Source organism: Hemitrygon akajei, chromosome 9, assembly GCF_048418815.1.
Source record: "Hemitrygon akajei chromosome 9, sHemAka1.3, whole genome shotgun sequence".
Classification (NCBI taxonomy): Eukaryota; Metazoa; Chordata; class Chondrichthyes; order Myliobatiformes; family Dasyatidae; genus Hemitrygon; species Hemitrygon akajei.
Genome location: NC_133132.1, coordinates 103890206 through 103918117, shown reverse-complemented (window position 1 = coordinate 103918117; position 27912 = coordinate 103890206). Strand labels below are relative to the sequence as shown.

Sequence of the window (27912 nt, the reverse complement as noted above, 5' to 3'; positions counted from 1 at the left end):
CATCCCATGCACCAGTTCCTCAGCCACACACTCATCTGCCAAATCATCCTATTCTTATCCTCCCTGGCGCATGGTACAGCCAGCAGTCTAAAGTTTACCACCCTGGAGGTCCTGCTTTTCAGCTTTCTACCTAGCTCCCTAAATTCTCTCTTCAAGACCTCCTCCCTTTTTCTACCTCTGTCATCAGTGCAAGCATGTACACAGAAGTTTGGCTGCTCACCCTCCCTTTTTAAAATGAGGTGAACCTGATCCAAGGCATCCCTGACCTTGGCACCAGGAAGGCAACACACCACCCAAGTGTGTCTTTCACATCCGCAGAACCTCGTACCTACTCCCCTAACTATGAAATTCCCTATCAGTACTGCAGTACTCTTCTCCCCCTTCCTTTCTGAGCCACAGCACCAGATACCCAGCTGCTGTGGCTCCCCACCCTCCCCCCCAGGAGGTCATTCCCCCCCACCACCCCCAGCAGTATCCAAAGCAAGTATACTTATTATTGAAGGGAACGACCACGGGGTACTCTGCACTGGCTGCCCATTTCCCTGCCTTCTCCTGACAGTCACCTAAGGCAACTGCCTCCTGCAACTTAGGGGTTAAAAATGTAAAATGTCTGAAACACAGATCCACCCTAGATCTAGACATGTGTAGTTTTGATGGAAGTTCGTTGGACCGGCAGGGCCTGTTACCGGGCTGTATCGCTAAATAAAATAAAATACCTCATTATGATGTTGCACTTTCTTGTTTACCTGCACTGCACTTTCTCTGTAGCCGTTACACTTCATTCTGCATTCTCTTATCGTTTTGCCTTGCATTACCTCAATACACTGAGTAATGAATTGATCTGTGAGAATAGTATGCAAGGCTAGTCTTTCAATGTATGTTGGTGCATGTGACAATACTAAACCAATTCCAATGATGCTGTGATCACCAGAATCAAAGATCAGCCTCTGCTGTGATTTGACCCCAGGGCTAAGGTTAAAAGGTCAACCTGCCACATTTGGGAATGTGTCACTAATCTTTAAATCAAATTTAGCTCCTGCATTAATGAGAATTCCAAACTCAAAAGCAGGGCACACAGCTCGAAGCTGTGGTGTATGATACCACCTTACAATCACTTGTTTCACTGCAGGATACCTACTGCTATTGCTTTAGCCTTGGTGTTTAAATCACTAAAATGGCCTTAGATTAAACACAGCAGTTCCAAGGAAATATTTTGGTTTCATTAGCAAGAACATCATCAGTCATTTTTCAGTGCAGTCTTTTAAAAATGTTTGTATTTTGTCTCCTGATATCTCCTAGTGGGACAATATGTAAGATTAGGGTAGCCTTACATAGAATATAGTACAGCACAGTACAGGCCCTTTGGCTCACAGTGTTGTGCCAATCATTTAACCTTTTCTAAAATTAATCTAACCATTCCCTCCCACATATCCCTCCATTTTCCTTTCATCCATCTGCCTATCTATGAGTCATTTAAATGTTCCTAATGTATCTGCCTTTACAACCATTCCTGTCAGCACCTTCCACACACTCGCCACTCTCTGTGTAAAAATCCTAACTCTGACATATCCCCTACACTTCCCTCCAAACACTTTAAAATCATGGCCTCTCACATTAGCCATCTCTGCCCTGGGAAAAGGACTCTGGCTGCCCATACAATCTATGCCTCTTATCACCTTGTATACCTCCATCAAGTCACCTCTCATCCTTCTTTGCTCTAAAGAGGAAAGTTCTATCTCACTCAACCTAAGACATGCTCTCTAATCCAGATAGCATCCTGGTAAATCTTGGGCCTTAAAATATTAAAGAAAGTCTCAAACACAGATTAGCACTATAACTAGCCGTGTCTAGTTTGGACGGAAAATCTCTAGCCAGCTTGCCAGCTGGTTCGCTGGAGGCAAGTCCCTCAGTTTTAATGAGGCAACTTCTTTTTATCTCCATTTTAGGCTTATGCCTGGGGATTCAGGAGGTCCATTGTTATGGAGACTTAGAATGGGATGTGATGAGACCTTTGCCCACACATACATTCACCAAACCCTAAGCTGATCTATTTCTGTTCCTTTTATCATTATCATCTGCTCTTAGCATCTTGTATAGAATGACTGTACCTGTTGCTCTCTATCCCACCCCATCGACCCCTATCACCATGGTAGCAGCTTCCAATCCTCCACCATGATCAGATCTCACATCCTTCCGTAATAGAATAGCCTCACGGTGGAAGGTGAGATGCAATCACACAGTGTAGGAATAGGCCCTTCAGTCTACCATGTCTGCACTGACCATGAGGCTGAATAGATCTAATCTCACCTACCTGCACATTGGTCCATGTCCCTCCATTCACTTCATGTTCATGTGAATTGGTTCAGTCCATAACTTCAGTGCTATCTGTGTGGAGTTTGTATGCTCTCCCTGTGATCATGTGGCTTTCGTCCAGGACACTACAATTCCGACACACATCTCAAAGAAGTGTGAGTTGGTTGGTTAATTTGCCACTGTAAACTCTCCCCATTGTGTAGGTGAGGGTTAGAACCTGGGTGGAATTCATGAGGATGTGGGGTGATTAAAATGGAATTATTGTAGTTGGTTGACGATAGGCACTAGGTAGATGGGCTGAAGGGCCTGCTTCTGTTCTGCATCGCCTGATGACTTAATGACTTTATGATCAAACTCCTCCATCATCAATTCCCCCATACAGGAAAAATTCACAAGGGTGTTGCTGGGTTTGAGGACCTGAGTTACACAGAAAGGTTAAATAGAATAAGATTTTATTCCCTGAAGCATAGAAGAATGAGGTATTTAATAGAGATATACAAAATTATGAGGAGTAAATGCAAGCTTCTTCCACTGAGGTTTGGTGAGACTAGAACTAGGTGTCATAGGTTAAGGGTGAACCTAGTGGTGTGGAACTTCTGGTTTCTTTAGTGGCAGTGGAATTAAAGATGTGCTTTTTGTTTTATCTTTGGTCTCCTTTACAGACCTCCATGTCACAACATGCTCCCTTGTTACAAACTTGGTCTTTCTCCCCAAGGCTGATCCTGAACCAGATGGTTCAAATCTTGGCCTCACTTGGTCCAGTGCTGAACTTCAGAATATCTATCTCACACCAACACTGGGGCAATTTATCACCATCTCGGCGATATCACTGATTCTACCCACTCACTGCTAACTCTCATACTTTTCTTCTAGACTCATTACAGTGACTTATTAATCTGGACAGATATGAGAAACAGAATCAGAACTAGTCCCTGATAGACCAAGAGTTGGTCTGTACTGTTCTGTTGCTGAGGTAGGATTAGAGTTGTGCAGGTCGATTCAAGAACCTAATGGTAACTGTTCCTGAATCTGCTACTCTACAACGTCTTGCCGATGTAAGTGCGTATATCATGGGAAGCAGGCACTCAGCCATAGACTTGGCAGTGGGTATTGGAAAAAGATCTGAGCTCAAATCTCACAACACAGCATGTGTTTCCATTGTAGTATTTAACTCAACCTCCTGCTTTATGTCTCAGAATCAGGCTTATTATCACTAACATATGTCATGAAATTTGTTGTTTTGTGGCAGCAGTACATAAGATATACTATAAATTATAATAAGAAATATATATATAAAATCTAAATAAGGAGTGCAAAAAGAAAGCAAAAATAGTCAGCTAGTGTTCATGGGTTCATGGACCGTTCAGAAACCTGATGGCAGAGAGGAAGTAACTGTTCCTAAAGCTTGAGTGTCTCCTGTCCCTGATGGTTTTAATGAGGAGAGGGCATGCCCCAGATTCTGGAGGTCCTTAGTGAAGGGTGGCACTTTCCTGAAGTATCATCTTTTGAAGATGTCCTTGATGGTCAGGAGGCTAGAGCCCACGATGGAGCTGACTGATTCTACATCTCTGCACTTTTTTCAAGTCATGTGCAGTGGCCCTTCCATACCAGTCGGTGATGCAGCCAGTTAGGATATTCTCCACGGTCTAACCCAGCCGTCGTGCTAACATTGGCAGAGATCAGTTCTAGGTCTGCAGATGGACATTATGGCCAATGTGAACCCACTACACTGAACTCTTAAGATAGAAGAAAGGACCTATTTACAGTTACCCGTAGAAAGGGAAGACTGAAAGAAGAAAAAACTAGGCAAGGACTGGAAAGGGGGCAACATAACTGTGTAACCAAGAGACAATGTTTGGAAACATGTGTTTAAACCAAGTGACAGAAATAAACCAGAGCAGCTATTCCTAAAAAAAATTAAAAGACGACACAGCAGTGTGTATAGCATCCAAAACAACACTGAAGGAAATAATTTACAAAGCAGAACCAGATGTAGTAGGAAGGACTGAATCACCAACTACACGAAGAACATAACTAGCAACTAAAAGTAAAAATAGCAGGGTGTAATGGCCCAGGAATCTGATTTGCGAAGAGTAACATTCCTTGGTGCTATGTTAACGGAATTTTATCTGAAGTCCAATCAGTGAATGCGAAGGGGAAAGTCTGCGATCTTGCAAAGGCTTTCCGAATATTCAGCGTTCAGTCCCAAGCACACAAAGTGCCCTTCTCGATGGAAGTCTCTAAGGTCCGTGCTGTGACGTTTGTCCGGGTGCTGTCCCTGTTTCTATTTCCCACCACAGTCAGGGGATAATGTGAGAAGCTGAGAGGTGATAGGTGGAAAAGGTAAAAGGCCAAAGAAGAAGGAAATGGTGCCTAGAGAATTCAGAGAAAATCTGGGGAATGGTCGAGCCTAATAAAAACTCAATTATGCCAAAATTTCTGTTCCCCATTCCATCACTGACTTTATTGTGGCTTGGCCTAACAGTGCATAGAGTCAAAAGGCTATGCACCAAAGTAAGTCCTTTGGCCAACTGCCAACCATCAAGAACCAATCAATACTAATCCAGTTTACCAGAACTTGGTCCATAGCCTTCTCTGCCTTGGTGATTCCAGTTTAAGTTTGGGCCCCTCTTAACTGTAAGAGTCATTGAATGATATAGCACTACAGCACAGAAACAGGACTGCTGAACTTTTATTCTGCCTACTTTCATTGACCCACACTTGGACAATAGCCCCCACTCTCCCTTCCATCTGCGTACTTATCCAAACTTCTCTTAAATGTTGAAATCAAATCCACGTCCACCGATTCTGCCAGAAGCTCATTTCACCAAGCTCTGAGTGAAGACCCCCCCCCCCCCCCGCTCAGGTTCCCCTTAAATATTTCACCTTCTATCCTTCACCCATGACCTCTAGTTCTAATCTCACCTAATTTTAGTGGAAAATACCTATTTGCATTTACCATATCTATACCCCTCATAATTTTGTATATCTCTGTCAAATCTCCTTAATTCTCCTGCGCTCCTTTCAACCTTTCTCTATAATTAAAGTTCTGGCAACAGCCTTGTAAATTTTCTTGACCTCAGCACCTTCCTGTCTAAACGCACTGCACCTTCTGTAACTGTTATACTTCATTCAGCATTTTTGTTAAATTGCATTTGAGAAACATCCATCATGCATTTCCCTGAAACATAACTAATCCTTCAGAGCCTTTTATATAGATGAGATGCCCTGAGTTATATCTGTATTGGATTAAGAGAAAGGAGTTTTTACTGAGATACATCCCAAGTGTTGGAATACCCTGCTGATAAGAACTGTAGGTTGACTAGGGAATTTTGATGACCCTGCTTTGTTGGTAAATTCTGGCACTGCAGCTATTTGCCTGCACAAATGTTCTTGAATGACACCAATGCTCTTGAATGATGAAGTCTATAAAGGCTACAGCCCAGTCTATCACAGGTAAAACCCTCCCCACCATTGAGTACATCTACATAGAGCACTGTCGCAGGAAAGCAGCATTCATCGTCAGAGAGCACCACCATCCAGGCCATGCGCTCTTCTGGTTGCTGCCATCAGGAAGGAGGTATAGCAGCTTCAGGATTCAGGAACAGTTATTACCCCTCAACCATCAGGCTCTCGAATCAAAGGGGATAACTTCACTCGCCCCCTACACTAAAATGTTCTTTCAACCTATAGACTCTACATCTCATGTTCTCAATATTTATTGCTTATTTATTATTATTATTTTGTTTGTGTTTTTGTTTGTTTCTTTGTATTTACTGTGAATGCATGGATGAAAACAAATCTTGGGGTTGTATACGGCAACACGTATGTACTTTGATAATAAACTTACTTCGTATTTTGTTGAACTTTGAACTAATGCATGTACAATCGAAGGCACAAGTCCTGAGCTTACAATCAGGTATTGCCATAGGTCTCAGAGTGCTCTGCTGATAGTCTCCCTGCAGAGTCTAGCAGTAGAGCTCCATCTTGCTGAGGTCCCCAACATTTATACTGGGGAACCAGCTCTCTAACTTGCTGCCAGGATTGGCCCAGCAACATTTATTTCAATGGCTGACTGCTGGAAGGAAATGGAGACAGAAGGCATGTATTTTTGTTTGTTATTTTTAATTTAAGATTTTAATCAAACTTCCTTTAATTTTATTTAAATGTTTCTACTTTTTTAATCCTTTATTTCATTGTTAGTAGCTGTAAATAGTTCTTTTTTACTTAAATTTTAAATAAATAAAAATACGAAGTATTCCAAAAGTCAGAGATAATCAGAAATTTTTAAATGTCCTGATTTGTCTGACAGGTAACAAAGCTGGGGACAGGGCTTTGCTAGATGCCAAAGCTGTTAGGGAGACAAAGTTTTTTCTTCTGAGCTGCCCAATACAGTGACATTGCTCAAAGCCTCACCACTGGTATCCTGGACACATCAGGATAGATGGTCAGCAATTGATCAGGTAAATTTGGTGCAAAGTGATAACATACCAGCAAATCCAACCCACTGCATTACCAATACATTTTCTTTTGATGAATGTCAGTGATATCATAGGATGGTATTGTGGTTCTGCGTTTATGGATTAGACTATTACATTTAAGGTCTGAGGACTTTTTCAGACTTATGGCTTTTATATTCTTCATTTTTTATCACCTATTTCTTTTCCATTTTGTTGTGTGAAGGGAGGGTATTTGTAGGTTGATGTTCTGTTTTTTTGCTCAGTGTAGGGATTGTATTTTTGAGCGTCGATGTTCCTATTCTGTTATGTATGGGGGGGCAGAGAGGGGCTTGATGATTGGGATGCCGTTCTTTTTCGTGCAGGGGTGGGTTTGATGTTTCTCTCTGAATGAATTTCATGTTCTTCCTTTATATCCTGGCTATCTGGAGAAGACAAATTTCAGAGTTGTATATGGATACTTGCTTTGATCATAAATGAACCTCTGAACCCTTGAACATTTTGAACCCTTGCAATAACTTCCGTTCCAGTCTCTGAATCAAAAGGAAAGGCTGTCATCAGAACACAGGAGCTACCTGACCCATCGAGACTGCTCTGTCATTCAACTATGCATTAAATATGTCTAATGAGCTAGCCTCTCTTGCTTCCCTGGGCAGAGAATTCTTCAGATTCACTACACTCCGGGAAAAGCAGTTGCTCCTCATCTTCGTTCTCAATCTATTTCTCTGAATCTTAGGACTGTCCCTTAGTTCTAGTCTCACTTACCAGTGGAAACAACTTTCCTACCTCTACCTTATCTATTCGTAATAATTCTATAGACAGTAGATTCCCGTTAATTGGGTTATCAGTTAATCAGGTTACCCAAATGGACTTTATAGCTCCCTCAGCTTTATTTGAAGAAGTGGATGGGATTTTACAAAATGTCATGGCCAACGTTGTTCCCTCAGTTGTACTCAACTTGGTTTGTGAAACCATTTCATTTCATGAAATGTGTGAAAAATGTTATTGTCCATAACCACAAGGCAGTACAATTTGTTACACTGAAGTGTTCCTGGGTACAGTTTGAAGCTCTCCTCTGCCTCCAACAGAACCTGTGCAGTTGAATGTAGGCTCTTTATAAAATGGTAACTACACTTTCCCAGAGAGCACACCCAAGATAAGTTTCAATAATGAAACCTGACGCTGATTTCTTTAAGTATTATCTTGCATCTTATACTCCGTAAGTACCTCATTTGTTCCTACCTGCCTGTACCTGCTATGCACCTCCATTTTTCTCCTAACCAGGGCCTCAATATCTCTTGAAAACTACTTGATATCTTTGACCTTCTATTCTGACAGGCATGTACAAGCTTTCTACTCTGAAAATTTCACTTTTGAAGGGCTCCCACCTAACAAGTGCACCTTTGCCAGAAAGCGGCCTGTCCTCAACCATACTTACCAGATTCTTTCTGATACCATCAACATTGTCCTTCCTCCAATTTAGTACCTCAACCTGCAGACCAGACCTATCTTCTTGCATATTTACTTTGAAACTAGTGGCATTGTGATCACTAGATGCAAAGTGTACCCCTGCACTACTATAGCCACATAAACGTGGCAATACACACAAAACGCTGGAGGAACTCAGCAGGCCAGGCAGTATCTATGGAAAAGAGTCAACAGTCAATGTTTTGGGCTGAGGCCCTCATTCAGAACTTGCCTATGATACAGCTCAGGACACTAGTCGCACCATGCTCAACCTTTTGATTTCTGACTTTGTCTGAGGTCTTACCAACATCTATCTCCACAACCTCCTCACTAACTGCTCTGGCACTCTGGTTCCCATCACCTGCAACTTTTGTTTAAACTCCACGATGCTGCATTAACAAACTTTTTCACTGAGATATTAGACCCCCCCCCCCCTCCATTTCAGGTGAAAACCTTGTTTATGCAGGTCCTATCTTCCCTGGAAAGGAGTCCAATCCAAAAATCTTATGCCCTCCCTCCTACACCAACTCCTTAGCCACATGTTAAACTGTATAATTTTCCTAGTTCTGCCCCCACTAGCAATCCAGAGGTCACAACCTGGAGGTCCAGTCCTTTAACTTAGCACCTAACTCCCTGAACTCCCCATGCAGAACTTCATCACTTGTTGTACCCATGCAATTGGTACCTACATAGATCATGACCTTTGGCTGTTCACTTAAGAATGCTGAGGACTCAATCCAAGATGTCCCAGACCCTGGCACATGGAAGGCAACACCATCCAAGGAACCTTGTTCTTGCCCATAGGACCTCCTTTCCATTCTCCTATCTAACAAATCCCGATCACCATAGCTTGTCTCTTCTTCCGCACTTCCTTCCTGAGTTGCGGAGCCAGACTCAGAGCCAGAGACCTGACCACTGTGACTTTCCTCTACTAGGTCATCCCCCTGCCCAACAGTATCCAAAGTGATATACTATACCTGTTGTTGAGGGTGGATGACCACAGGGGTATTCTGCACTGGATCCTTAACCCTTTCCTGACTGTCACCCAGTTCCCTGTGTTCTGCACCTTGCATGTAACTACCTCTGTATATGTTCAATCTATCAACCCCCCAGCCTCCTGAATGATCAAGAGTTCATCCAGTTCCAGCTCTAACTCCTTACGCGGATTGTTGGAAGCTGCAGCTGGATGCATTTCTCACAGCTCTAGTTGTCAGAGACACTGGATATGGCCCAATTAACCAGAATCCACTGTATTCCTATTAGATCCCCTCTCATTCTTCTGAATTGCAGCAAATTTAGTTCCAGGCACCTCAATCTCTCCTTATAGGCTAACTCCCACATCAAGGAATCAACCTGGCGAACCTCCTCTGCACTACCACCAAGGCCAATATATCTTTGATCAAGTAAGGAGACCATAACTGCACAAGTACTCCAGGTGCAGCCTCACCACTGCCCTATACAGTTGCAACGTAACCTTCCTGCTCTTAAATTCTATCCATTCTGGAAAGATTCTGGGTCTACTAAACTGAGGCTCGAGTCAGAAAATTCTGTTTCCTTGAAGCTACTAACCCTCGGTTGAAAGAATAAACTGAGCTGTCTCCACCTTACCCAAATGGACTTTATAGCTCCCTCAGCTTTATTTGAAGAAGTGGATGGGATTTTACAAAATGTCATGGCCAACGTTGTTCCCTCAGTTGTACTCAACTTGGTTTGTGAAACCATTTCATTTCATGAAATGTGTGAAAAATGTTACTGTCCATAACCACAAGGCAGTACAATTTGTTACACTGAAGTGTTCCTGGGTACAGTTTGAAGCTCTCCTCTGCCTCCAACAGAACCTGTGCAGTTGAATGTAGGCTCTTTATAAAATGGTAACTAGACCTTCCCAGAGAGCACATCCAAGATAAGTTTCAATAATGATCACAATTTGTTTCTGTCGACCGATAACATACCATCCATTATTTCCACACAAAGCTGCAAGCCCAGGTTATGTTGAGGGTTCAGTACCCAGTGATTGCTGGTAGCTGTGATGTCAAACACAAGCCATCCACCCTCTGACGCTCGAATTTTTTTGCTGTCCAGCAGGAAGAGGTCGGCATCCCTGGTTGACAGAGAAACAGGCAGCAGTGAGTTCCAAAGTTAAGATTGAAAACTTTCCATATTCCCAGTTAGTCCCAAATTGATTCATTGTGAATATGTTGATGTTCAAGTGTAAATCACCAGATTATCACAAAATGTATTGGATCCACTCATCAGGTCAGGTAGCATCTGTGGAAAGAGAAATGGTTAACATTTCAGGTCTGTGAGTCTTCTTTGAAATGGAAAAGCAAGGAAGCAAGCTAGTTCTAAGTCTTTGATTATCAAAGTGATTTTTGTTTAGTCAGCCCTAAAGAGCAGAATCAGAATCAGATTTATTATCACTCACATATGTTGTGAAATTTGTTGTTTTGAGGCAATATTACAGTACAATACATAAAAATCTATAAATTACAATAAGAAATACATAGATATTAAAAATTAAATTTAATGTCCCATATCTATGCTATTTAGCAACATATTACACAGAGAAAATTTATCTACAAACATTTGTATTTGTATATCAACTCACTTGGTCTCAAGAGAAGGGAAGGAAATATTCCCTTCTTTCAAACTATCCCTCCTCCATCTTTGTACACTCTAAAGCCTAGCGTTTTACTCTCTCTCTTCCCCAATTCTGACAGAACCTCAGCCCTGAATAATTAAACACTTCTCTCTTCACAGTTGCTACCAGACTTGCTGAGTGTTTTCTTGTTTTAATTTCAGATTTTCAGCACTTGCAGTTTTGCTTTATTGTCACTAGAATATCTGATGTTGACTGAAAAGTAACTATCAGGCATCAGAGCTTCAAGCTATCCCATGAAGTTTTTTGCATCCACCTTCATAGGAAGACAGTGTTTCAATTTGGACTTTTAAAAAGCCATGCCTCCAATAACATCTTTCCTAAAGCACAAAATAGAGACACAAACCTCCTTCCATTGATTCCATGGTCTAATCTCCTCTCCTGTCCAATTTCTTCTTCTTCAGCTCTTTCCCTCTTTTACCTATCACCTCACAACCTCTCACATTATTTCCCCCATCTTCCTACCTTCCCCTCTCACCTGGATCCACCTACTACCCACCAGCTCGTTCTGCTCCATCTACCACAAGCCTTTTACTCTGGTTTCTGCTCTTTTTCTCGGGCCCCAAAATGAGGGGTTTCAACCCTAAACATTCTCTGTCCATTCCCCTCCATAGATGCCACCTGACCCACTGAGCTCCTCCAGCATTTTGTGTGTGCGTTGCTCCAAAGCACGTTCAATTAGCAATCATTCCAGCATCTCCATCAAACACATCCAAAAAATGTCGACACACGGTACAGATTTACTCTGCTAAAAGATGAAAGGATTGAAATATCACATAAAGTCAATCGACAGGCATCAACTCCAGCCCTATTCCACCATCAGAAATAACGCCCACCTCTTTTACAAATGCCAGAACACCTGGGTCATCTCCTGAACACCAGCACACATCTGTCTCAACGGCAACAACCCGTTACTCCATTCGACAAAAGTGTGCTCAAAGGCCCGTCCATTCCCAAGGCAGAACCTTGCCATCTACGTCCTGTCATAAACAGTCAGACTAGTCACTACCTCCACCCGTTAACACACTGCGCCACTCCCCACCATTAGTACCCAGCGTCATGTTATCAACACAGAATCAGTGTGTACTCTGTGGCCATTATATTAGGTACCACCTGGTTCATGGTCTTTTGCTACTGTAGCCCATCCACTTCACAGTCGACATGCTGTGCATTCAGAGATGCTCTTCTGCAAATAAATGTTGTAATGTGTGTTTACATGAACTACTGTTGCCTTCCTGTCAGCTTGAACCAGTGTGGCCTCTCTCATTCGCAAGGCGTTTTCACTCACAGAACTATCACTCACTGAAGGCTTTTTTTCATTGGGTTTTTTGCACCATTCTCTATAAATATAGTCTAGAGACTGCTGGGCATGAAAATCCCAGGAGATCGGCAGTTTCTGAGATACTCAAACCAGCTGTCTGGTACCAACAATCCATGATCAAAGTCACTGAAATCACATTGCTTCTCCATTCTGCTGTTTGGTCTGAACAACTGAACCCCTTGACCATGTCTACATGTTTTTATGCATTAAATTGCTGCACATGATTGGCTGATTAGATATTTGCAATAATACGCAGGAGAACAAGGGTACCTAATAAATTGGCATTGAGTGTATGCATATAGGTCAGGATTGCTTTTATATTTGTATTTATTGTGTGTTTTTGTGTTTTTCTTGTGTTCTTTATGTTTATTGTGCTTTCTTATGTGGCATCGGGTCCAGAGTAACAATCATTTCATTCTCCTTTACACTCGTGTACTGAAAAATGACAATAAACTATCTTAAAATTTTGAATTGTGAAATGGCACACAAACCAGTCATTGTCCAATTCTCCCAGCTTCCAAGAATGCTTCTGAGTGAAAATACATTAAAGGGACAGTTGTAAAAATGCCACAGCAGTATGAGGGATTGACAAACCAGCTGCCAGCCTACCCCTGGAGCTGTCTCCCCACCACAAGCACCCAACTGGTGATAATTATATTAAGCCCAGTGCTGCTCCAGCAGGCAATAATGATTACACTCTCATTTCAATCTTCTTGCGTCAGTATTTAATAAGAAGAATAATGTTATTTGTAGAGCACTATTCATATAGACGATGTATTTCAAAGTGCTTTACAATGGGATAAAGTGCAAACATGACAAGAAAATTTAAAACACAAAAATAAACATAAAAATAAAAGAGAAAGGAAGATGTTAGTTCAAAGCAAGGTTAAATAAATAGGTTTTGAGCCAAAGTTTAAAAGTGTCAACTGAATCTGCATCACTTATAGTCTTAGGTACTGAATACCACAGTTTAGGAGTGTAGTTCAAAAAAGCTGACCTGCCAAATATCTTTGGGGGTGATTGTCTAAGTTTAAAAGGCAGGCAGAAGAAGACCTGGGAGTTTGAGTAGGATTATGAAGTGAAAATGATAATGTACTCTTGTCCCGGACAATTAAGAGCTTTAATGACACGTAAGAGTACTTTAAACACAACTCTAAAAGATATAGGAAGCCAATGCAGAGTAGGTAGTCTGGGACTGACACAGTCCCTCATCCTGGCTTTGGTTAAAAGTCTAGCACCAGCACTCTGAATGAGTTGAAGTTTGTCAATAGATTGCTTTGGAAGGCCAGTATAAAGTGCATTACAGTAATCTAGTCTATTCAATATAAAGGCGAAAATTAGTTTTTCTCAGCATCATTACGTGACAGAAATAGAGCTGCTTTTACAATATTTCTTAGGTGCAGAAATACTGCCCTGGCCACTTTCTTTATGTGAGATTTAAAACTCAAATCTGAATCAAGGATAACACCCAGGCTTGCAACTTTTGATGTTACAAGGAGAGCCAAGTTCCCAAGTTTATTGGGAAGTTTATCTCTTTTGGCTTTGGGACCAGCCAAGAGTATTTCAGTTTTATCTTCATTTAGTTTTAGGAATACTTTTCTGTGCTGCTGCTCCAGCGACCACACAAGGAGGACATTTCTCACCTCCCTTGGGTGCTTCAGAGTTGGCAACTGCCTGATAATCACTGCAGCCTTGACCTGTCACTCCAGAAATGGTCAAATGGTCAAAAAAAAGGTTCCAGTGCCTAATAAATCGTATTCAGTGCTCTCTGGAGCTTGAAATGGGAAATCACTGACTAATGGCCAGTGTGTTTTTAAACTGCAAGATAGCTGGTAATTAATTAAACATGTCTCTTGTGATGGTTCTTTCAGTGTAACCAACTAAAATAAACATTCCCAATCTCAGGGGTGATTAATGGGCTCAGGGTCTTTGATTTTACTATTAACTTATTAGAGGCAGGAATACATTCTATAAGAAGGTGAAGGCAAGGATAAGTCGATGGAAAATTTAAACATTTAGTAATTTTGTTACTTCCCTTCAAATACTGAGTTCTCAGGCCAACCAGCTAAACTCTAATCACTACAGTTTTGGAACACTATGACCACTTCGATCACCTTCCACTAACATGGACTTCGATTTTTTTTGTTCTACTGCTGTTCCTTCTTGTAAGAATTGTGGATGATTTGTGTTTGATTTATTGTTTTTCTTGTGAATGCTGCTTATCTGGTGCTCTGTGCCTGTGATGCGGCACTTGTGCAATGATGATGAACTTGACTTTGACTTTAACGTACAGCAAAATGATATGCAGGCAGCATGGTAGCGTAGCGGTAGGCATAACACAGTGACTACAGCGGCTGTAAAATCAGGGTTCAATTCCTGCCGCTGTCTGCAAGGAATTAGTATGTCCTCCCCGTGACCATGTGGGTTTCCTTAAGGTATTTCAGTTCCATCCCACATTCCAAGGATGTACGGGGTAGGGTCAGTGAGCTGTGGACATGTTATATTGGCGCAAGAAGCACAGCAACACCTGCAGGCTGATTTGATTAGAAACAAATAACACATTTTGCTGTATGTGAAGATGTACATGTGACAAATAAAGCTAACCTTTCTTTCATTATGTCATATTTTTAACCTCAGTTTCCCACCAGTAAGACATTCAAATAGAAAGCTGCTGTTTTGAAATTGTGAATAGCTTTGTTCATTAAGGCTTACCTAGTGAAAGAAAAACAAGGCACGATAATTAAAATTTAATGACCTCTATCAAACACCAACATCCTGGAAAGGTAATGCGTTTTGTACATCTGAATGTGTGAATGCCTGTGGCGCAAAATAATTGAGATTATTCATCTAGATTGTGAGATAGCAAGTGGAGCTCAATCTGGAAAAGCGTGAAGTGATTCACTTTGGAAGATCAAAAGTTCAAAGTTCATTTATGTATACCATGGTTCCTTCAGGTTTTTATAGTTGAGGGTGGTAATGAGAATAAGCTGCCACTATCTATTAAATGCTGCCAATGGCATGTGTCTCAAATATTCTCTGACAACCAAGTCCAACTCCTGGCCTTCACGTGTGGCTTAGGTACTAAGCCCAGCAGAACCATTTCTACTGACAGGAGAAGGGGCAAAGGCAGGTTACTGGTCCTTTAAAACCAGTCGCTTCGGGCAGAAAGGGCTTGTCAGCCGTGGTTGGCAAGTCATCTAGGAGAAGAAAATCTCAGATCTCAAATCTCCGCCACCTTATAGCTATACATACTGATTAGGAAAGCTTCAGGAGTAAACTTCGAGGAGAATATCCGGAGCTGGAGTCACCAAGACAGTCGTTGAGTTGAACATTAACTGGCAATGCCTGCAACACTGCTGGTGCCAAGCTGTGTCAGTCTCTGCTGTTCCTTTGGGTTTGTCAGATGTGTAGACAGGGGGAGCTTGCTACATGGGCAACAGCTTTTTTTTCCATATTGTATTGCCCTGGATTGCATATCGAGACAGCTAGGTCGCAACACCAATGACGGGTGTCATCCAATAGATGGAAGCCTCAAATGGATACCATATACAAACCTTGAGATTTATCTTCTTGCAGGCAGTCACAAGACAAAGAAACACAACAGAACCCATGAAGAACATTACACAAGAAATACTGTCAAACATTCAATGTTTCAAAAAAGAACATTTGCAAGTAATAAAAAAGTAAACAAATTATACACAGATCATGAATCACATTGTCCCCAAAAGTGAATCCATAGCCATGCAGCCAGTTCAACTCCGAAGCGACACAGGAGCAAGCCACAGCTGCAGACTCAGTTCAACACTGAGGCGAGTGAGCTGAACATCATTTCATCCCTCACCCTCGACCTCGACTCCATATTCTTTTTAATCTGACTCAGCGCTTAAATTGCTAAACATTGGCTCACTTTTCACACTCGGGCCCAAATCCCGCCACTTCAATCCAACCCAAACTTTCAATCTGGCCTGAAGTCCTTTCCAGCAATGGCCGCCGTGGCAGTATCTGCATTCTTGAGAGCCCAAATTGCTGAATCATTCATGATATCAGATGGTTCAAACGGTTCAAAAGCACAACTCCCAAAGACAAATTACAATCTACAGCAACGTATATTTAGTAGAATAGCTAGTAGTATTGTTTGCTGTCCACAAAACATTGCCCTATATTGCCAGTACCATCTTGGAGGGTCAAATGTGAAGGAAGAATATAGGATAAATGGCAGGATTCCCAACAGTGTGGAGGAACAGAGAGACCTTGAGGTTTATGTCCATAGATCCCCCAATGTTGCCACACAAGTTGATCAAATGGCTAAGAAAACATATGGTGTACTGGCCCTCATTAGTCCAGGGGATTGAGTTCAGAAGCCATGAGGTAATGTTGCAGCTCAATGAAACCCTGGTTAGACCATACTTGGAATATTTTGTTCATTTCTGGTTGCATCATTATAGAAAGAATGTGGAAATGTTAGACAGTGCAAAGGAAATTTACCACAAAGCTGCATGGATTAGAGAGCATGTCTTATAAGGATAGGCTGAGTGAGCTAGGACTTTTCTCTTTGGGGTGAGAAGGATGAGAGGTCATTTGATAGAGGCATACAAGATGATAAGAGGCATAGACGTCTGCACTTGACACTACAACTAATCCACAAAGGCATTCATCCATTATTTTACTAAATTAATTGGAACTAATAAAAATCAAACGGCGTAGAAGTGATAATAACTAACTGTTTTGGCCTGTGCGCAAAGAATTGCAATTTCTACTCATGTACACTCAGTGGCCACTTTATTAGATACTTCCTGTACCTAATAATGTGGCCAGAGCTACATTCATGGTCTCCTGCTTCAGTAGCCCATCTACTTCAAGGTTCAATGTGCTGTGCATTCAGAAATGCTCTTCTGCATGTCGTTCTTGTAATGCATGATTACATGAGTTACTGTTGCTTTCCTATCAGCTTGAACCAGTCTGGCCATTCTCTTCTGAGCTCCCTCACTAATAAGGCATTTTCACCCACAGAACTGCCACTCACTAGATTTTTCTATTCTCACACCACTCTTGTAAACTCTAGAGACTGTTCTGAATTCAAATTCCACGAGATCAGCAGTTTCTGAGATACTCAAACCACTCTGTCTGGCCCCAACAATCATCCCATAATCAAAGTCACTTAGACCATATTTCTTCCCCATTCTGACACTTGGTCAGAACAATAACCAAACCTCTTGACCGTGTCTGTATGCTTTTAAGCATTGAGTTGCTGCCACATGATTGGCTGATTAGATATTTGTATTAACGAGTAGATGTACAGGACTACCTAATAAATTGGCCACTGAGTAATGAGAGCATCTTGTAATGCATTCATTTGTATGGTAATAAGCTGCATTTGTTTTTAGTTCTTGAATTAATTCCACCCTTCTGTATTATTGCAGTGCAGTCTTTTCACATAGCATCACAAAATACATTACGAGAATTTAATGACAAATGTAATTAAATGAATATGTTACCTTTTAGTATATTCTTTAATAACCTGGTATATGGTAATCCTGAAGGTATCATTTTCATATCTGCTGTTGCTTCGGTCTTTGTAAATGCGGAATTCTGCTGCTGTTACTGCCTCGCCTTCAGGAATTTGTGTGAGATCAAATCGGAATTCCTTGTAGTGTCTTCGTTGGTGAGAGAAGTACTTGTCCCTTTCAACTAAGATAAAGAATAATAATAAGAAAATAACAGTTGGCATCTGTTACAAATGCAAGAGATTCTGCACGCTCTGGAAATCCAGAGCAACACACACAAAATGGTCAGAGAGCTCAGCAGCTCAGGCAGAATATGGATGTAATCACAAGGAAGGCATGCCAGTTCCTTTGCTCTCTCAGGAAGTTAGGGAAGCTTGGCTTGTCACCGAAACACACCTCTGCAGATGTACTGTTGAAATCACTCTGAATGATTGCATCACAGTCTGGTACAGCAATTAGAACGTGCAGAAAGTTAAAAAGCTCCAGAGAGTGGGGAGCTCAGCCCAGTACATCACAGCCACACCCCTCCCCATCACCGAGAGTATCTACAAGAGACACTGCCTCAAGGAGGCAGCATCCATCATCAAAGATCCCCACCATACCATTTCATCACAGCTACCATCAGCCAGGAGGCATTACTTCCTATGAAGCGAAACCCAATAGCAAGAATGGCATCTTCACTGCCAGATGAATTCAATGCCCTCTATGCCTGCTTTGAAAGGGAGAACACAACTACAGCTGTGAAGATTCCTGCTGCACCTGATGACCCTGTGATCTCCGTCTCAGAGGCCGATGTTAGGCTGACTTTAAAGAGAGTGAACCCTCGCAAGGTGGAAGGTCCCGATGGAGTACCTGGTAAGGCTCTGAACACCTGTGTCAACCAACTAGCAGGACTATTCAAGAAACATTTTCAACCTCTCATTGCAACAAGCAGAAGTTCCCACTTGCTTCAAAAAGGCAACAATTATACCAGTGCCTAAGAAGAATAATGTGGGCTTCCTCAATGACTATCACCCAGTAGCACTCACATCAACAGTGATGAAATGCTTTGAGAGGTTGGTCATGACTAGACTGAACTCCTGGCTCAGCAAGGACCTGGACCCATTGCAATTTGCCTATCACCACAATAGATCAATAGCAGACGCAATCTCAATGGCTCTCCACATGGCTTTACACCACCTGGACAACACAAACACCTACGTCAGGATGCTGTTCATCGACTATAGCTCAGCATTTAACACCATCATTCCCACAATCCTGATTGAGAAGTTGCAGAACCTGGGCCTCTGTACCTCCCTCTGCAATTGGATCCTTGATTTCCTAACCGGAAGACGACAATCTGTATGGATTGGTGATAACATATCCTCCTCGCTGACAAACAATACTGGGGCACTTCAGGGGTGTGTGCTTAGCCCACAGCTCTACTCTCTATATACACATGACTGTGTGGCTAGGCATAGCTCAAATACCATCTATAAATTTGCTGATGACTCAACCATTGTTGGTGGAGTTTCAGGTGGTGAAGAGAGGGCATACAGGAGTGAGATATGCCAACTGGTGGAGTAGTACCACAGCAACAACCTGGCACTCAATATGTCAGCAAGATGAAAGAGCTGATTGTGGACTTCAGGAAGGGTAAGACGAAGGAACACATACCAATCCTCATAGAGGGATCATAAGTGGAGAGTGTGAGCAGTTTCAAGTTCCTAGGTGGATCCCAACATATTGATGTAGTTATAAAGAAGGCAAGACAGCAGCTATACTCTATTAGGAGTCTGAAGAGACTTGGCATGTCAACAAATACACTCAAAAACTTCTATGGATATACCATGGAGAACGTTCTGACAGGCTACATCACTGTCTGGTATGGAGGGACCAAAAGAAGCTGCAGAAGGTTGTAAATCTAGTCAGCTCCATCTTGGGTACTAGCCTACAAAATACCCTGGACATCTTTAGGGAGCAGAGTCTCAGGAAGGCAGCGTCACTTATTAAGGATCTCCAGCACCCAGGGCACGCCCTCTTCTTACTGTTACCATCAAGTAGGAGGTACAGAAACCTGAAGTCACACACTCACTGATTCAGGAACAGCTTCTTCCCCTCTGCCATCCGATTCCTAAATGGACATTGAATCTTTGGACACTACCTCAGTTTTTTTTAATAAGCAGTATTTCTGTTTTTGCACATTTTTTAATCTATTCAATATCTGTGATGCACCATCAATAACTCTCGGAGATGGGAGGCGAACGATAGGCTTTTATTAGCAGCAAGAGACCACAATTAGCAGCAAGAGACCACCACACAACATCCTGGAGACTGAGGGAGGAGCAGTGCCTCCAACCGCCTTTATACAGGGGTCAGTGGGAGGAGCCACAGGAGCAGTCAGCAGAGGGGCATGTCCAGACAGGTATATGTAGTTCACCACGTTCACCCCCCCACCCTTTGTTTTAAAAGAGTCCCCACGGGGTGAAGTTTCTTACAAGTATATTTACAGGTTAGGTCTATAGGGCGGTCGAATCTGTCGCTGCGATTTACGTAGCACCGGCTGTGATTCCACAGGTGCCGGAGGTGGTGATTGCAAAGGTGACGGTGGTTGTGCTGGTTCCGGCCTGACTTGAGGTGCCAGTCCATTAGGCATCAGTGATCCCTCATGCGTTTGCGAGGCGCCCGGTATGGGAGTGTCGTGAGGGGTCTGTGTAGGGCTTGGTGTGCGCGGTGTCTCGTGGGTATACAACTCGGTGGGTACGGGGTTCATAGTCACCGTGGAGTGTTCGGGGTAGGGGTCTGGTGCTCCTGCAGGTGCCAGGTCGTGGACGGAGACCGTGTCCTCCCGCCCATCAGGTAAGACCACGTAGGCATACTGGGGGTTCGCATGAAGCAGGTGAACCCTCTCAACCATCAGGGAGTATTTATTGCTCCTCGCATGTTTCCGGAGCAGCACTGGCCCTGGGGACGTCAGCCAAACCGGTAGGGTGGTCCCAGTGGCAGACTTCCTGGGAAAAGTTCGCCTCCCGTCTCCGAGAGTTATTGATGGTGCATCAATTTTATTAGCAGCAAGAGACTACCACACAGCATCCTGGAGACTGAGGGAGGAGCAGTGCCTCCAATCGCCTTTATACAGGGGTCTGTGGGAGGAGCCACAGGAGCAGTCAACAGAGGGGCGTGTCCAGACAGGTATATGTAGTTCACCACAATATGTAATTGATTTACTTATTTATTATTATTTTTCTCTCTTTGCTAGATTATGTTTTGCATTGAACTGCTGCTGCTAAGTTAACAAATTTCACGTCATGTGCTGGTGATAATAAACCTGATTCTGATTCTGTTTCTGAGGCATGGGAACCTGAAGTCCCATGCCACCAGGTTCAGGACTAACTACTTTCCTGCAACCATTCGGTTCTTGAACCAAACTCAGAATAACAGCACTATGACCACTTTGGTCACCTTGCAGTAAAATGGACTTTATTTGTTCTAATTGTGCTCTTTCTTGTAAAAATTGTATATGAGTTATCTTTAACATGTTTTTCTTGTCAATGATACTTATCTGATGTTGGGAGCCTGCTGCAAATAAGTTGTTCATCACACCATGTAGTGGTGCAAATGGCAATACAGTCAACTTTGACTTTGATCTTGAACTTTGCCTTTCAGCCTGCATCTACTCAGCTACACTATTTCTGCTGTCTGACTGAAGTTCCTAAACGGAAAAGCACCATGTCTCAAGTTTATCCCTGAAAGGCATCAGTAATGGCGACAGTACAGCTTATTGTTCACAAACAGCATAACTTCCTTAGAATAAAGGAGGTTCAGAGAAAACATGTCTGCATACAAAATGATGCCTAATTTTGAAAGGGTAATTAATAAGAAACAATTACAATTTGCAGATGGTTCATAGAGACAAATTCATGTTAAAGCGCTACCATTATAAGAGAGATTTGAGGAAAAATTATTTTACAAACGTAAAAAGAGAGGGGTTCCATCAGGAAGTCACAGCTTTCTTGATATTCAATCATTTCTTTCACAAAGGAACTTGCTTGACAATGAAGGAAGAATATTTGCAGGCCAGTATAGAAAGAGGAATAATCATGATGGGATTGCTGCCCAATGAACCACCAAGGAAACACTGGGATGAATGGCCTTTTTCTGTACTGAGGCAATACAATGACTCTAAATTATTTATTTATTTAGAAATGCATTGTGGAATAGGCCCTTCTGGCCTTTCAAGTGACACCGCCCAGCAACCTCAATCCTATCCGAATCTCGGGAAAATTTACAATGACCAATTAGCCTGCCTGGTACACCTTTGGACTGTGGGAGGAAACAGGAGGACCTGGAGAAAACTCACTCATTCCATGGAGAGGACATACAGACCTTTTACAGATGATGCCAGGACTGAACTCCAAACTCTAACATCAGGAGCTGTAATAGCGTAGCACTAACTGCATTGCTACCATGGCACCTGTAATATTATACAAGACAATGAAGTCTTCTAATCAGCAATTAGATTAGCTTTATTTGTCATATGTACATAAAAATGTACAGTGAGATGTGTCATTTGCACTATGACCAACACGCCCGCTGTGCTATGGGCAGGCCATAGATGTCGCCATGCCTCTAGTGCCCACAACTTACTAACCTAACCCGTAAATCTTTGGAGTGTGGGAAGAAACCAGAGCACCTGGAGGAAATCCACACAGACAAGGGGGAAACATACAAACACCTTACAGACTGTGGTGGGAATTGAACTCCCATCGACTTTACAGCTGGCGCTGTATAGCCTTGTGCTAGCTGCTACACTACTGTACTGTGCAAAATGAGATCACTGTGAATCCCATATCAATGATCCTTTCAGCAAGAGGTGGTCAGTGAAAAGTACCTTCAGGACCTTTTCAATATAACCCTTAAAATGAACTACTTCTGTGGAAAAATAATATTTGGCAATTTGCTAGCAAATACATGGCAAGCATTGAAGGTCTCCCACCTCAGGGCATGAATATTGATTTCTCTAACTTCTAGTAATCTCTTCCCCCTCACCTTTCTCTCTTTTCAATTCCTCTTTCTGACTCCCTTCTTACCCTGTCTCTTCCCTCACCTGTTCATCTCCTGCCGATGGTGCCCCTCTCTTTCCATTTCTCCCATCATCCTCTCTCCTCTCTTATCAGGTTCCCTCTTGTTCAGCCTTTTAACTTTATCACCTATCACATCCCATCTTCTTACTTCATCCCCCACTACTGCACCCATCCACTTTCCTCCTCACAAATTTTCAGCTATCATCAGCCAGCTAGGGCCTACATCACAATACAGGCCCTTTGGCCCACAAAGCTATACCGAACACATCCTTACCTTAGAATTTACCTAAGGTTGCCCATAGCCCTCTATTTTTTGAAGCTCCATATACCTATCCAGGAATCTCTTAAACAACCCTATCGTATCCACCTCCACCACCGTCGCAGGCATTCACCACTTTCTGCGTAAAAAACTTACCCCTGACATCTCCTCTGTACCTGCTTCCAAGCACTTTAAAACTGTGCCCTCTCGTGTTAGACATTTCAGCCATGGGAAAAAAACCCTCTGACTATCCACACGATCAATGTCTCTCATCGTCTTATACACCTCCATCAGATTACTTCTCATCCTCCGTCACTCCAAGGAGAAAAGGCCAAGTTCGCTCAACCTATTCTCATAAGGCATGCTCCCCAATCCAGGTAACATCCTTGTAAATCTCCTCTGCACCTTTCTATGGATTCCACATTCTTCCTTTAGCGAGGCAACAAGAACTGAGCACAGTATTCCAAGTGGGGTCTAACCAGGGTCTTATATAGCTGCAAAATTTCCTCTCAACTCCTAAACTCAATTCCACAGTTCATGAAGGCCAATGCACCGTATGCCTTCTTAACCACAGAGTCAACCTGCGCAGCAGCTTTGAGTGTCCTATTGACTTGGACCCCTAGATTCCCTCTGATCCTCCACACTGCCAAGAGTCTTACCATTAATATTATATTCTGTCATCATATTTGACTTACCAAAATGAACCACCTCACACTTAACTGGGTTGAACTCCATCTGCCATTTTTCAGCCCAGTTTTGCATCCTATCAATGTCCTACTGTAACCTCTGACAGCCCTCCACACTATCCACGACACCCCCAACCTTTGTGTCATAAGCAAATTTACTAACCCATCCTCCACTTCCTCATCCAGGTCATTCATAAAAATCACGAAGCGTAAGGGTCCCAGAACAGTTCCCTGAGGCATACCACTGGTCACCGGCCTCCATATAGAATATAACCCGTCTACAATCACTCTTTGCCTTCTGTGGGCAAGCCAATCGGGATCCACAAAGCAATGTCCCCTTGGATCCCATGCCTCCTTACTTTCTTAATAATCCTTGCATGGGGTACCTTATCAAATGCCTTTCTAACTCCATACTACACTACATCTACTGCCCTACCTTCATCAACGTGTTTAGTCACATCCTCAAAAAATTCTATCAGATTTGTAAGGCATGACCTGCCTTTAACAAAGCCATGCTGACTATTCCTGATCATATTATACATCTCCAAATGTTCATAAATCCTACCTCTCAGGATCTTTTCCATCAGCTTGTCAACCACTGAAGTAAGTCTCACTGTTCTATAATTTCCTGGGCTATCTCTACTCCCTTTCTTGAATAAGGGAACAACATCTGCAACCCTCCAATCTTCCAGAACCTCTCCCGTCCCCATTGTTGATGCAAAGATCATTGCTAGAGGCTCAGCAACCTCCACCCTCACCTCCCACAGTAGCCTGGGGTACATCTCATCCATTCCTGGTGTCTTGTCCAACTTGATGCTTTCCAAAAGCTCCAACACATCCTCTTTCTTAATATCTATTTGCTCAAGCTTTTCAGCCCGCTGCAACTCATCCCTACAATTGCCAAGATCCTTTTCTGTAGTGAATACTGAAGCAAAGTATTCATTAAGTACCTCTGCTATCTCCTCCAGTTCCATGCACACTTTTCCACTGTCACACTTGATTGGTCCTATTCGCTCTCGTCTTTTCCTCTTGCTCTTCACATACTTGTAGAATGCCTTGGGGTTCTCCTTAATCTTGTCCACCAAGTGCTTCTCATGGCCCCTCCTGGCTCTCCTAATTTCCTTCTTAAGCTCCTTCCTGCTAGCCTTATAATCTTCTAGTTCTCTAACATTACCTAATTTTTTGAACTGCTGGTAAGCTTTACTTTTCTTCTTGACTAGATTTACAACAACCTTTGTACACCACGGTTCCTGTACCCTACCATCCTTTCCCTGTCTCATTGGAATGTACCTATGCAGAGCTCCACGCAAATATCCCCGAAACATTTGCCACATTTCTGCTGTACATATCCCTGAGAACATCTGTTCCCAATTTATGCTTCCAAGTTCCTGCCTGATAGCCTCATATTTCCCCTTACTCCAATTAAATGTTTTCCTAACTTGTCTGTTCCTATCTCTCTCCAATGCTATGGTAAAGGAGATAGAATTGTGATCACTATCTCCAGAATGCTCTCCCACTGAGAGACCTGACACCTGACCAGGTTCGTTTCCCAATACCAGATCAAGTACAGCCTCTCCTCTTATAGGCTTATCTACATATTGTGTCAAGAAACCTTCCTGAACACACCTAACAAACTCCACGCCATCTAAACCCTTTGCTCTAGGGAGATGCCAATCAATATTTGGGAAATAAAAATCTCTCATCATGGCAACCCTGTAAATATTACACCTTTCCAGAATCTGTCTCCCCATCTGCTCCTCGATGTCCCTGTTACTATTGGGTGGTCTATAAAAAACACCTACCACCCACAGAGTCTCCATAGACAATCCATCCATGACTTCCTCCTTTTCTGCAGCCATGATGTTATCTCTGATCAACAGTGCCACACCCCGACCACTTTTGCCTCCCTTCCTATCCTTTCTGAAACTTCTAAAAGCCTGGCACTTGAAGTAACCATTCCTGCCCCTGAGCCATCCAAGTCTCTGTAATGGCCAGAATATCATAATTCCAAGTACTGATCCATGCTCTAAGCTCATCTGCTTTATTCATAATACTCCTTGCATTAAAATAGACACATCTCAAACCATTGGTCTGAGCGTATCCGTTCTCTATCACCTGCCTACCCCGCTTCTTGCACTGTCTCCAAGCTTTCTCAATTTGTGAGCCAACCGCCTTTTCCTCTGTTGCTTCAGTTTGGTTCTCACCCCATAGCCATTCTAGTTTAAACTCTCACCAAAAGCCTTAGCAAATCTCCCTGCCAGGATATTGGTCCCCCTGGGATTCAAGTGCAACCCGTCCTTTTTGTACAGGTCACACCTGCCCCAAAAGAGGTCCCAATGATCCAGAAATTTGAATCCCTGCCCCCGCTCCAATCCCTCAGCCATGCATTTATCCTCCACCTCATTCTATTCCTATACTCACTGTCACGTGGCACAGGCAGTAATCATTTACCTCCCCCCCACCTTCTTATTCACGCTTCTTCCTCATTCCTTTCTAGTCCTGATGAAGGGCCTCAGCCTGAAATGTTAACTAATTATTCCTCTCCATAGATACTGCCTAACCAGATGAGTTTCTCCGGCACTTTGTGTGTGTTATTGCTGAAGGTCACCACAAGTATAAAGACTTTTACAGTTCTCTTGCACATTCTTGAACTTCTTGGGATAGTCCAAAATAATATACAGTCAAAGAAATAGTTTTATAATGTGGTCACAGTTGCAATGAATGCATTATTATAGCACCGATTTGACTGAGATCTTATTTGGAGAATTATGTGTAGCTCTGGTCACATAACTAAAATTGAATTGAATTGAATTGACTTTATTACTTACATCCTTCATATACATGAGGAGCAAAAATCTTATGCTATGCCTCCATCTAAATGTGCAATGTGCAATTACAGTAATTTATAATAAATATTATGTATAACAGGATAGTCAATATAATATATAATGTTCAAATAATAATAAATATAGTAATATATAATGTACAAATACAGTGTGTCAGCATGAATTAAGCATTCTGATGGCCTGGTGGAAGAAGGTGTCCTGGAGCCACAGTCCTGGCTTTTAAGCTGCAATATTGTTTCCCGGATGGTAGTAGCTGGAACAGTTTGTGGTGGGGTGACTCTGGTCCCCAATGATCCTTTGGGCCCTTTTTACACATCTGTCTTTGTAAATGTCCTGAATAGTATGAAGTTCACATCTACAGATGCACTGGGCTGTCCACACCACTTTCTGCAGAGTCCTGTGATTGAGGGAAGTACAGTTCCCATATCAGGCAGTGATGCATCCAGTCAGGATACTCCCAATTGTGCCCCTGTGGAAAGTTCTTAGGATTTGGAGGCCCATACCAAACTTCTTCAACCCTCTGAGGTGAAAGAGCCTTTTTCACCACACAGCCAGTATGTATAGATCACAAGATCCTTGGTAATGTTTAAGCCAAGGCACTTAAAGCTGTTCACCCTCTCAACCCCAGATCCATTCATGTCTATAGGGGCTAGCCTGTCTCTAGTCCTCCTGTAGTCCACAACCAGCTCCTTTATTTTTGCAACATTGAGGGAGAGGTTGTTTTCTTGACACCACTGTGTCAGGGTGATGACCTCTTCTCTGTATGCTGCTTCATTATTATTTGAGATTAGACCAATCAGTGTAGTGTCATCAGCAAATTTAATTAGCAGATTGGAGCTGTGGTTGGAGACAGTCATGGGTATACAGGGAGTAAAGGAGGGGGCTTAAGACACAGCCCTGAGGGGCACTTGCATTGAGGGTCAGAGGGGCAGAGGAAAGATATCAATAACACTAAAAGAATACAGGAAAATTCACAATGATAAAACATGTGGATTGGTAGATTAATTGGCCACTGTAAATTGTTCCCATTGTGTATTTGAGAGGTGGAATCTGAGTGAAACTGATGAGAATGTGGAGCAATTAAAATAGGATCAATGTAGTTTAAAAGGGTGGTTGTTAGCCAGCACAGACCCAATGGGCTGAAGGGCCTGTTTCTTGTTCTCTATCTCGTGATATTCAATGACATTATGACCACCTGCACCCCACCCCCATCAATTTCCCTAATACTGAAAAAATGTATGTGTATGTTGTCAGGACTTGAGGACCTCAGTTAGAGGGAAAGTTTGAATGGATTAGGACTTTATTTCCTGGAGCGTGGGAGAATGAAGGGAGATTTG

General features: G+C 42.6%; 1 protein-coding gene across 1 annotated transcript in view; it reads right to left on the bottom strand.

Annotated features, from left to right (window-relative positions):
- The window catches only part of bmp5 (bone morphogenetic protein 5), a 146890-nt gene that overhangs the window by 30989 nt on the left and 87989 nt on the right, over positions 1-27912 (bottom strand). The window contains exons 2-3 of the mRNA XM_073056701.1: positions 17713-17905; positions 10190-10338 (exon numbers count right to left, since the gene is read on the bottom strand). Coding sequence (XP_072912802.1) covers positions 10190-10338; positions 17713-17905 — 342 coding nt within the window. The remainder of the gene's footprint in view (positions 1-10189; positions 10339-17712; positions 17906-27912) is intronic.